General features: G+C 40.8%; 1 protein-coding gene across 28 annotated transcripts in view; it reads left to right on the top strand.

Moving 5' to 3' along the window:
• Positions 1-10,224, top strand: part of NRXN1 (neurexin 1) — a 1,090,355-nt gene extending 1,080,131 nt beyond the window's left edge. For all 28 annotated transcript variants that reach the window (XM_056853804.1, XM_056853802.1, XM_056853800.1 and 25 more), the window contains one exon: positions 9,524-10,224. In XM_056853804.1, the coding sequence (XP_056709782.1) occupies positions 9,524-9,828 (305 nt within the window). In that variant the 3' untranslated portion in view covers positions 9,829-10,224. The remainder of the gene's footprint in view (positions 1-9,523) is intronic.
• Positions 10,225-12,131: the final 1,907 nt, after the last annotated feature.

Here is a 12,131-nt window from a genome sequence, read left to right as displayed (position 1 = left end):
AAAACAGTAAAGCAAAATTGAAGGTGGGGAATGTAACTTATTTCAAGTGCTTGAATCAGAGAGCTTTGATCCGTAGAAGATAGGATTTTTATCCCCGTGGAAAGAGAAACAAGACTCACCCAAAGCACAGCAGTTATTGAACGGAGCTCAGCATTGATTACAAAGAAAGCATGTGCAGTCACCACAGATGGCTGCGGCCTCATCAATCACAAGATTACTTAGACAATATACTGTTGGTCTCCTCTCTTGTCCACTTGACCAGTTCCTTTAAAAAGAGAGAAATGTTTCAGTGGTCCAAGAAAAACAGTTTGTGGACAGGAATCCGCAAAAAATTGACTCCCATAATTCAGACTCCAGAAAATTCTGATTTCACTAACCAGAAAGTCCCTGATGTTTCCACATCATCCTGAATGTGTGACGATCCCAAGGCCAAACTAGGCCTCATCTTGCATATCCAGAGGCAATCACTGTGGTGAGGGGGCATCGACTGTAACAATATGACCCAGGGTTCCCCCCAACCCCAACTTGTGGGGAGCTGTTGATCTCTACAAGTATCTGGGGCTGTAGAGTGACTGTCCGTGAGCTGTGGAATGCCCTTCCTATGGGCAGCTCATTTAGCTTCCTCTCTTACGGCATTCAGCAGATAGGTAAAACGGTCTTTCTTTTCTAATCTCCTTTTGTGAATTAACTCAGGTTTATTGTTCTTGGTGGTTTGTTTGTTTTTATTGGCAGATTGAGTTTTGTTTTTGGAAAAACATAAGCTTTGTTTATCAGTTTGATTTTATGTTATTTTATATTTGCTTTTATTGTAAACCACTTAGTGATCATACTGAAAAATCTTAGGAAACTCTTGTGAATAAACAAACCACATAGTAGTAATCTCAGAACCTGCACAAGAAAGCCCAGCTCAGCATGGCCACTCTCCACAATTTGCACCCAAATGCAGAACAGATTTCAGAATATAAAAAGGGAGGATAGGGAAAGGATGTTATGTCAGTTTGGGTTTCTCCTGGGGATACAAGTCAGATATAAATATCTTTAAAAATACATACGTGCCAAACTCCACAATCCGTTTCAAAGCCCCCCCCCCCATGCTGTTTCTTGGGGGACAAGGAACAGCATGATGGGGAAGTTGGAAGTCTGCACTACAAGGGGGAAATCAGAAGAAAAAACCTCGTAATGGAAATCTACCACACCGTCCTACTCAGTGACTGCAGATCCTTAAACAACATCAGACCCAATTCTTAGGGTTGCCAACCTCCAGGTACTAGCTGGAGATCTGCTATTACAACTGATCTCCAGTCGATAGAGATCAGTTCACCTGGAGAAAATGGCCGCTTTGACAATTGGACTCTACGGCACTGAAGTCCCTCCCCTCCCCAAACCCTGCCCTCCTCAGGCTCTGCCCCATAAACCTCCCGCTGGTAGCAAAGAGGGACCTGGCAACCCTACCAATTCCAGAAAAGCTTCCTTGTTTTCCAGAGAGATTTTTTGGGGGGAGCACAAGAGGCTATGGTGAGAAAGGGCATTGCAGAAGCCCCAATGAATGTGCAGAACCTCCAGTACCTAAGTGGGTGCTCCACCTGTATCTTTTTGACTCCTTCCTTTTGGTTTTGTCCTTTGTTTCTTGCAAACGTATTCTGTGAAATGTTTTAAATGCAGTTCAGCTCTGCACACATGTGACCCTGAAGATATTTTCCTCATTAGGAGTCAAGCAGAAGACAGCTTAGTTTTCTAGGAATAAGCAATCATCCTGCAGCAGTGTCTTTGAAATTAAGTGATGCTTTACTAGGGGCTTAAGTGCACAGGAAATTAACATAGACCCGTTGTTGCCTTCTGGGTATACTTTGGTTTTACTTGCTCAGCTGAGTGGCTGTGTTGAACACATATATTGTTCTTGCATGTTGTGTTCCTTGGACACAATGCCTCTGCTCTCAGAGTGGCAACACAACATTGCCATTTTGTTGCTGGTGTGCATGCCTGTGAGCTTGCACCGTTCCTCATGGCTGCCTAATTGAACAAAGAATGGAGAGATATTGCGTGTTTTGACAACAGAAAGCCTGTGGTGTTGTCACCCCATAAAACTGTAGTAGTAAAGGGGACAAGTCAGAATAATTAGACCTCTAATTATTTGGTTAAAATACACAGAATAATAGGCTACAATATCACTGTGCATTCTTCTAGATAGCCATGAACTCTTCCTTTGTGTCTGTCTTTCCCTCTCTCTCTCTTTCAGACAAACAAAAAACCAATATTAACTCACATTAGTGCTGGAACTTTTGTCAAATCTTTTTGTAGCTTTTGTTATACTGGTCAAAGACCTCAATAAAATTTTGTGTATGTACTCGCATTAGTGCACTTTCTATTGAGGAAGAAACAGGTGAACAACTTATTATTAGCATCTCTATATATTGAGTAGATTCTAATAACAGAATCCCACACACAGGTAGTAGAGAGGGATATATGCAAGGAGCCCTTTTTAAAACACTGACACACACAGCGATCCACTCATCTGATGACTGGCAGTGGCAATTCAGCCCCTTCTTTTTCGGCTTGCTTCCATGCCACTAGCTGGACCAGGTGCTGAAGTCCTGATTGATTTTTTTTTTAACAGAAATATTTCTGCCTATTCCTTCCTAGATTAAACCACTTCAGCCAGAACAGTAGCAAGGTTACATTTTGGATTATTCACCTTTATTTTTTTAAAGTCCCTGAACATATCAGATTTGCACATCCAAGACTGTTTTCCTGGATGTGCTAGTTTTCTGCATGCAGGGAAGCTTAAAAAAAAAAAAAAACCCAAAGAGCCATCTTTTGCTTTCAGCCTGCAGTAATGCAGATCAAGCACTGCCACATAATGTTACTAATAGCATGGCTCAGGGTTGAGGGAGGACCACTTGGGGATTCATATTGATTTAATGGCCTTGAGAAAATGGGAGTAATACCATGTCCAGATGAAATTGTGTCCATATCATGTGGTCCACCAGAGGACTTTCTGGTTTCCAGCTGCTCCCAAATTGAAAACCCACAGAGTATACATTACAAAATAATTACTTTCATGCCTTGTCGAAAATGCAGGATTTTGTTTTTTAATCTTGTCTTGTGAATAATTTTCTGGCATTTCCCACTACTTGGTTTATGCAAAAGCATGAATATGAACCAAGCAGGACTTTTTAACTTTAAAAAAGAAAGAAAAGAAAAGAAACAGGGTCTTTTCTAATTTCAATTCTCAAACACCGCAGGAGTCTGCAATTCCAATTTTCTTTTCATAATATTAATGAAGACTGGACATTGGCAGTAGTCACAGTTTTTCCTTACTCTTGAGATTTAAGAACCATACTGAAAAGCTGCCAAGAATTACAATAACTCTCTTAATGCACAATGTGGAACTGTGGCCAATTGTGATTGTTCCGGACAAGTTATTTCATAGGTGTGGTAGCAAAAGGAATATAAAAATCAATCTCCTCTAGTTTTGTATATGGTACAATTCAGAAAGGGGTGCGGGTGTGCACGTGTGCGTGTTTAAGCTTCTTACTGAGGACAGGCACAATATACCAGCTTCATTGATCGCTTTGAGAGGACCAGTTCTGGGCAGGCTGGCTGGTTAATTCCTGTCAGTGGGGTGGAAAAAAATGACTTTATGATCCCCATGCACCCTGCCAAACCATCCATATTGCCATAATGGCAGCTTTCAGGTTTGCAGGTGGCTCTTCATCTTTAAGGATTTCCAACCTCTCAGTTTTATGGTCTTAAATCTAGATGAGCTGAGTGGTTATTGGCTTTTCATCTGCTATTTCCTGGGCAATGAAATAAGGTGCTTCAGGTGTTTGGGTTGTTTTTCAAGGTGTAAAAGGTACAATAATGGAGACTTCTGAAAAGAATGTTTTTCAGAGTCAAGAGATAGTCATATTTGTTTCTTCAATATCTCATTGGCTGCTGTAGGAAACTTGATATTAGCAACAAGCATGTTGGAGAGTTTTGGGTGAAACATACATGTGATAGAAGCCCTTGCTTGAAGGGCAGGGTATATATGCCATTGAAATAATGAAAAAATGTTTGCAGTGGAAACATTTACTATAATACCTTTCTTCTACCTGTATATTATATTTTAATATTTCCCTTCCCCAAGGATCACAGAATCATAGAGTTCGAAGGGACCACCAGGGTCATCTAGTCCAACCCCCTGCACAATGCAGGAAATTCCCAACTACCTCCCCATACACCCAGTGACCCCTACTCCACGCCCAGAAGATGGCCAAAAAAATCCTCCCCGATCTCTGGCCAATCTGGCCTAGAGGAAAATTGCTTCCTGACCTCAAAGTGGTGATCAGCATTTCTCTGGGCATGTAAGAAAGGGCCACGAGAGCCAAACACTGACGCAACCCTTCCTGCCTTCCCTCTCATGAACTGCCTAGGTTCACAGAATCAGCATTGTTGACAGATGGCCACCTAGCCTCATCAGGGCAGTGTGCACAGTTCTGCCTTCCTTCTTTTAATCCTCACAACAAACCCGTCAAATAAGGCAGGGGTGAGAGAGAATGATGCCCATGGCTGCGCAGGGAAGTGAAATTGAGTCTTTCTGATGCAAGGAACTATGGGAAATATCCTAACAGACGGTTCTTAGCGCTCTTATAAAATTATGACAAGCAGCCTGTAAAATAATTGACAAGAACAACTGGAGATCGCTGGGAAAGTTATTCCTTTTAGTAAAGCGATTAATAAAACTAAAGGCATGCTTCAGCTACAAGCCCCTCATCCCCACCCCCCACCCCGCACCTCACATTACAAACAGGTACTCTTAGAACCAGGAACATTTTCAGTTAATTAAGTGGTTGTGTCTTTAGACAGATGGAATAAGTGAGATAATTGTGAAAAGATGCTTAAAATGAATGAACGCCAGCAGGTTTAATTTTTTTTTAAACTAATGGTTTTACTTAAAATAAGATTCTTTGGTTGCATTTCTTAGGCCTCCATATTCAAAGGAGCATTTCCCCATAAAAGAGAGTTGAAAGGTGCCATTTAGCAGACATTAATAGCAGAGTTAATTGACAGTGTTTGTCTCAGATGCCTGTTTTCTAAGGGAGGACAACTTTTAGCCCATCAGGTAGTGACAGAATTTATTCATTGGATTCCATTTTTTTCTCAGGCAGAAATTAATTTTCAGAATCACGTTTAGTGTGATAAGCCTCTCTCCATTTCACTCACATGGATACACTCAAGAGTCTTTATGCAGTCAGAGTGAATTGCCTTACAAAACCATTGATGACACATCCAGCTCAGATGAATTTCCAGCGCAAGAACAATGGAGAGGCGGGAGAAAATCTCTCTTGTCACTTCTGACGGCTTTCAGATGGACTCCAAGTGTAAGCGTATGAATCGCAAGGGAAACGTACAGCTCTACAGCCCTGCAGTGTTTTGAAGCAAAAACCTGAGTATTCAATGTAGCCTTTATCACAGGATGCATGATGTGGGAGACCCATGACTAGGATCATAGATGTGCGTGTGTGTGTGTGTGTGGGGGGGGTTTAAATTGAAATTAATCTGGACTATGGTCCAAAGGGGTTAATCCTTCCCCTTGAGCCATTTTATCAGTGTAAACCCCCCCGCTCCCGCTAAAATGCTGCTGTTTTCCCCACATGGAGAAACATATCTGCTGTGCAGGTTTGGATCTGATCAGTACCTGGATAGGAGAATGATGGGGCACTTTGAGTTCCATGGATGAAGGATAGGGGTATAAATTAATAATTATAGCCCTCTTAGGCAAAATAAGCATAATCTGTCAACCTGAAATACTAAAAACCTTTTTCAGGAAGCACTTGTGAAAGTTCCAGACATGTTCTAGAGGTCCAAGGACCATAAAGACATTTGAGTCAGCCTTATTGTTTTATGGTAAAGATGTTCGTTGCTGGACAAGTCTTTTTTTATTTTGGTAGCCACTCTTTTAAAAACAAAGCAAAAACAAATTCAACTTTCCCACATTTGTAGAAAATAACATGGGGTGATACTAGGTGATAAGTTCTAAGAGAAGGAATCTTCACGAAAAGAATCAAGAATCAGAACCAAGAGAGATGAAGGCCAAGCAGGTAGCTTCAGCCTATATATCTATTTCTCAAGTGTGGGCAGCTCTGCGGATATCTAAATCCATGGATCGGACCCACACTGAGAGAAAGGAGATTTTTTCCTAAACTTGGGGGAACCCCCCCCCCCAGGTTTGCAGGAACAATCCTAAAACTTGCAAAAGTTATATGGAGGAGGTTTTTAAACAGTAATGTTTAAAACAGTAATGTTATATCTGTATGTGCACAGATTACTTACCTGAGCCACCGATGCAGCGGCTCTGGAGGGCCCAGCCAGCTGCCTGGGGCCCTGCTGCCACTGCTGCTGGTGGGGAGAAAGCAGGAGGGTGTCTGGAAGGGCCACCACCACTGCTGGGGGGGGAGGAAGAAGCTGACAGGCAGCTGGGAGAGCCACCACTGCTTCTGTTTGGGGGGGGGCAGGTGGCTGGGAGAGCTACCTCTGCTGCTGTGGGGAGGTAGCAGTGGGCATGTGGCCAGGAGAGTGATGGGGGCTAGAAAGAGAGAGTGATGGTACGGAGGGGGGGCGAAAAGAGAGAGAAAAAGTGATGGGGAGAGGGGGCAGAAAGAGAGTGATGGGGTAGGGGTCAGAAGGAGAGAGAAGGTGACAGGTATGTGGGAGAGAAAGAGTAAGAAAAGGGCTAGTGGAAGGTAGAAAGAGTGAGAGACTGAGAGAAGTAGGGGAAGAACGTGGAAGCAAAGGTGGGGGGAATGGGATAGCCACTCCTGCAAGTTTCTTGCGGGTCCCCACTTGTCCTATTCTAATTCTAAAGCTTGGCTCCACACTACACAATGAGACAGCCAGTGTGGTGTAGCGGTTAAGAGTATCAGGCTAGTATCTGGAAAACCCAGGCTCAAATCCTCATGCGTGCCATGGAAGTTTGCTGGGTGACCCTGGACCAATCATACTCTCTCAGCCTAATTTACCTCAGTGGGTTGCTGTGAGGATAAAATGGAGGCGAGGAGAATGATGTCAGCGACTTAAAATAAACGTGAAAAACTCTGGCATCTTTACAAAGAAACTTTGCAGAAATTGTGAAGATAGCATTACGGTATATACACTGGATTTGAACAAGGCTATATATTATGCTGCTGATCCATGTCCTTAGTTGTTATGCTCCCTTTTGAAAGACCACACATGGAGATTTTTATAAGGTTGAAATTGCACTGATTAGATATTTGGTGCTGAAGGGAGAATGTGAGGAAACCAGATCTAACTCCCCCCCCCCCACACACACACACACACAGATACAATTTCTCAGATAACTAATAGGCAGAATGTTAACCTTTGTGAAAGGTTTCTGTGCATGCAGAGCCATCTGTTGGATCTGAGAAAGGAATCCATTTGTGTCTGTGACTACCCATCCTGCTAAGTTTCTTCCTGCAGAGCTGTCTCCCGTGTGCATAGTACCCCAAGCTGCATCAGGGCTTGTGTGTACAGAGGCACATTCTAAGGGCAAAGCATGTAGAGAGGCATTTGGCTCTGAATGATTTCCAGAGGTAATTTTTGGATGGCTTGACTTTTTTTAATTACTGAAGGCGATGTCAGCCAAACCAGGTTTGACAATTTCCATTCCTGCCTGAAAATGAAACAATGCAACCCGAAACTTTAGCTCTTAATTTCAGACATGGCACTGATAAATGTGACAGGCATTGTCAGATTAACCAATTTCATTGTAATAGTTTTGTAAGATATTTGTTACCAAATTGTGTATTTCATCATGCCTTGTGGATGCAGCCTTTCCCCCCTTTTAATTATTAACCTGATAGTCTTTGATTGGCTCTTTCAGGCTGCTTGGGGATTTCCCCCCCTCCTTCTTGTTGTTTTTATCTGCAACATATGTCATCAGACACTTATCCAAAAAGCTCTGTACACAATTAAATGTAACTGTCGGACTCATTTCACATCTTGTACTTGTTATATAGGTCAACTGAAGACTGGCAATGGGACCAGCTTAAAGGGAAGTGTGGGGTGAATATGGGGGATCTTAGAAATGAATTTCAGTTACAGTTAATAACGTTTCTCAGGGAGGCTTCACACCTCTCTAACTTGCCATCGAATTTTCCTTAAAGAGAAATCTAGATGTAGAAGATACTGTCCAGGTAAAATATCTGAAGGAACTGGAAAGAAAGAAATAAGTATTCCTGAAAGAGTGTTATTTCCTACATTTCTGTTTTGAGGTCAAAATTGTAGGGCAGGCTTGGTGGCCTTAAGGAAGTACAGAAGAGCCTATCTCTTTACTCTGACTCATGCTGGTAGGTCATGAGTCTTTCAGTAGATCTCAATAATGTTAATTTTTTGTGCATTGTCATCTTTTTTCATTCCTTTGGGGTTTTTTTGCTTTCGATGTGTGGATATAAATTTTATTTCTATGCATGAATTCAAAAAGTTTTGCAAAAATCTGAATAATAATAATTATAGTTTATATATATATATATATATATATATATATATATATATATATATATATATATATATATATATATATATATATATATCACATAACAGGCAGGTTCTCGACAACTAATGTCATGTCTGTATGGGGTTTTCTTCAAGGGCTGGACACACTGATGTACTGCATCTGATCCCTGCAGTCTATATAACTGTGGATCTTCAAACCCTACTAGCCCTATGTCTCTCTGTAGAGCAGATGGAAGCGATAGTTAGCTCTAAAGAAGAGTCGTGAACATTTGTGAGAGAACCACATGTGAAAGCATGGTTTGCTTACTTGTTCTGTCGCAAAAATTCCCTTTACTAAAGATACAAACAGCTGCCCTGTTTTAAAACCAACTTACCCTTTGTACCATGGGAGCCGCTAGGCAAAAACAGCTAGTAAAAACTTGTCTGTACGTGTAGTTTTCCTTTATGTGTTCATGCTGTTGGATACCCATCATTATGTGGGACAGCTGCTTTCAGTCACCCACACTTAGAAAAAGGTACATTGTACGAACTGCTGGAAATAACTATTTTATAATATATAATGGGTTCACAAGTTTAAATGCTCCTAGACATAGAACACGAGCTGATCAAGGAGGTGTCCAAAAACAATGAGTTTTTAACATGCAGGAGTACTCATATATATGATCCCCCCCATCAGCATTATAAAGTGGTGCAGTTCCTGAAGGACTCTCCCACGGCCTTTGCTGAATGAATAGATTAGTCTTGGGTTGCTTGCACAAGTTTAAGATACTGTAGGAGCTAAGGAGTCATATGTGCAATTTAAGATATTGTTTTTAGGTAAGGGATTTGTCTTATACTTCTGGTTTAATCCCAGATTACCAAACTTGAATAAAGGAATGTCCCGCCCATGGAGACACGCCCAGATGCATATGGTTAATGTCAACTTTGCCTGATCTATGAAATGGGTTCTGACAATATACAGAGATAGGATGTACAGATGGTTTCTGCTATGCACTGTATAAATGTTTCTTTCATCATTTACCTACAGCAAGTCCCACCAAGGCTGGAGGGAGAGGATATCCAAGTTCTGACGAAGTGGTCCGGGAATCCAGCAGCACGACTGGCATGGTGGTTGGGATTGTGGCAGCCGCTGCTCTGTGCATTCTCATCCTCCTTTATGCCATGTACAAGTACAGAAACCGGGATGAAGGTTCCTACCACGTTGACGAGAGTCGAAACTACATCAGTAACTCAGCACAGTCCAACGGGGCTGTGATTAAGGAAAAGCAACCAAACAGCTCTAAAAGCTCCAGCAAAAATAAGAAAAACAAGGATAAGGAATACTATGTCTGATCCCAAGAGCCGAAAGAACAATTGTATAGAAATAGTCTTCATTTTATCTGAGACATAAAAACAAAACTTATTTACTTTACTTTTTATGAAGCACATACAAAGTTTAACAAAAAAAAGGGAAAACAAGAACACAGGGAATGCAATCAGAAAGGAAAGACTTTTTTTAAAAAAATGAAAGAAAAAAATGAAATAAGCATTTCATGCTCTTGTTTCGCTGAAACAGGAGTCAATAATCCCCTGACATCCACAGTGTTTTCATTTACTCTGCCGTCTTTATGTTGCTGGAATGTTTCTGAAGACGATGTTGGTAACTGCACATCCATAAGGCAAGGAGTATTACTACAAAAAAACATCACCCAGCACAACACAAAATGTAACAAACTGCAACGACAAAAATGAAATTCTCTCTCTCTCTCTCTCTCTCTCTCTCTCTCTCTCTCTCTCTCTTACACACACAAACAAACATACACACAAAAGAAGCTACCTACAAGTCTGGATTTCGCCAAAGTGCTAACACTTTCCTGAGGAGTAAGTTAGTCTTATGACCCGAAAAGACTCTGCCGTCCTACACAAGCCCTCGTCAAGCAGACCTCGAAAGAGTTTGCCACCCAGTACAACGAAGCTGTGGTTGAAGCCTGGTTCAAAGTGAAGTGCTGGCTTTTCTGAATGAACCACATTCTTTAAAAAAAAGAAAGAAAGAAAACACTTTTAGGGAAAAATGCCCCTTTCTGGTTGTGAAAAAAAAAGTATAGCGGCCTTATTTAAAAAAATAATTAACAATAAACAAAAGAAGAGAAATATAAGGCTTATTTTTCACACACCACTGACAAACAAACCTGACGGCATAGATGCAATCATTGGGGAAAAAATCATGCACGCTTAATATGTTATTACATATGTTTATATTAAAAAAAATTACATCTATATGTGCTTTCTGGACTGTGATAAGTGATGTTTTCTAGCCTGTTGTATAGAAAATGCAAACTATATCTGCTCTTCAACCATTTTTGGTAAACTCAATGTTCTAAGTGTTGCTAGGTATAGAACGTTTTACCACATCTGGAGCAACCAACATTCCTGTTTACTTTCGCAGCCATGAGAAACTGCCACAACGTTTCTTCCCCTCCTGCAACTGATACTTTTTCTTTACTTTTTTCTTTTCTTGGTTTGTTTTAATTTACAGTGCAGTGAATATACAAAGAGGGATGTGTATGAATGTATATAAGAGTCAGCTAATTTTCTTCTTAACCTGTACAGCCTCTCTCTTCTGTTGCAGTTCAGTTATAGTAGTTTGTATGAAAGAAGTGGATTTAGAAAGCAAATATATATAGATATAAACATCATACTTTTCTTCTCCAATTGCCTATCCACTCCCAGTGCACATCAGCCAAACTAATTGAAATCATGTGGTTTCTGCCACCCAACTAATCTCAACACAAATGAATTGTTAAGTGACCTTTGCACTCTAGTTCAGATCACATCATTGGCCAGTGTACTTGGCTACTCCCCAGAAAGTGAGGAAAAGGTCAGTTTCCTTGGGATTCTTTATACAGATCTTTGTCACTGTGTATCATTTGCCCAGCATTCATAATATAACCACTAAACTGGTGGTTGACAAGAGAATTCAAGTCTGTGCTTTGAATTACAGAAGCTCCTCATGCTGAGGCTTCTCCCAGTTATGAAAAAAAAAATGTTTCGAGTATAAACTGCATGCAAAAATAGGATTTCAAGTGCACATTTTGTTATCTGAGGAAGTATTCTGTGTTGTTTTCCTTTTGGAAAAAAAAAACACCATATTTTTTATTCCACCTTGCCTTTTCTTCTAAGATAAGTTGGGTTGGTGGTTCGGTAATTAACCTGCTTTAAATTTCTCTGCTTAGTTATAAGCATAAACATTTAATGTCTTTTGGTTTAAATAACATGCTTATGCTGTAAGTTAACAATTAAAAGAGAAACGAAAAGACTGCTCCACCCGATTCCCAACAATAAACAAAGGGAATACATTAGGCCAAGAGAAAGTAGTTCAGTAGAGAATCAGCCATAACTTGAAAGGCCTCCTGGGATGAGGAGAATGGTTCACACTTTACAGACAGGAAGAAGGAATTTAAAATTAGCTTTAACCAGCAGGACACTGTATTTTCTTGTGTGTTGTTTGCTGCCACTGAAGCAAAATGTTGGGAATTATGGGAGTGCTTGGTCCACAACACAGCAATATTTTAGAAATATGTGCAGAACTGTCATGTTATTGCCTTCTTTGGAAACTGCCAAACAATTTGACCACACTGTATGTCAAAGGGTTGGAG

Source organism: Euleptes europaea, chromosome 7, assembly GCF_029931775.1.
Source record: "Euleptes europaea isolate rEulEur1 chromosome 7, rEulEur1.hap1, whole genome shotgun sequence".
Classification (NCBI taxonomy): domain Eukaryota; kingdom Metazoa; phylum Chordata; class Lepidosauria; order Squamata; family Sphaerodactylidae; genus Euleptes; species Euleptes europaea.
The sequence above is the reverse complement of the archived record's forward strand: the minus strand, read 5'-3'. Positions and strand labels throughout refer to the sequence as shown.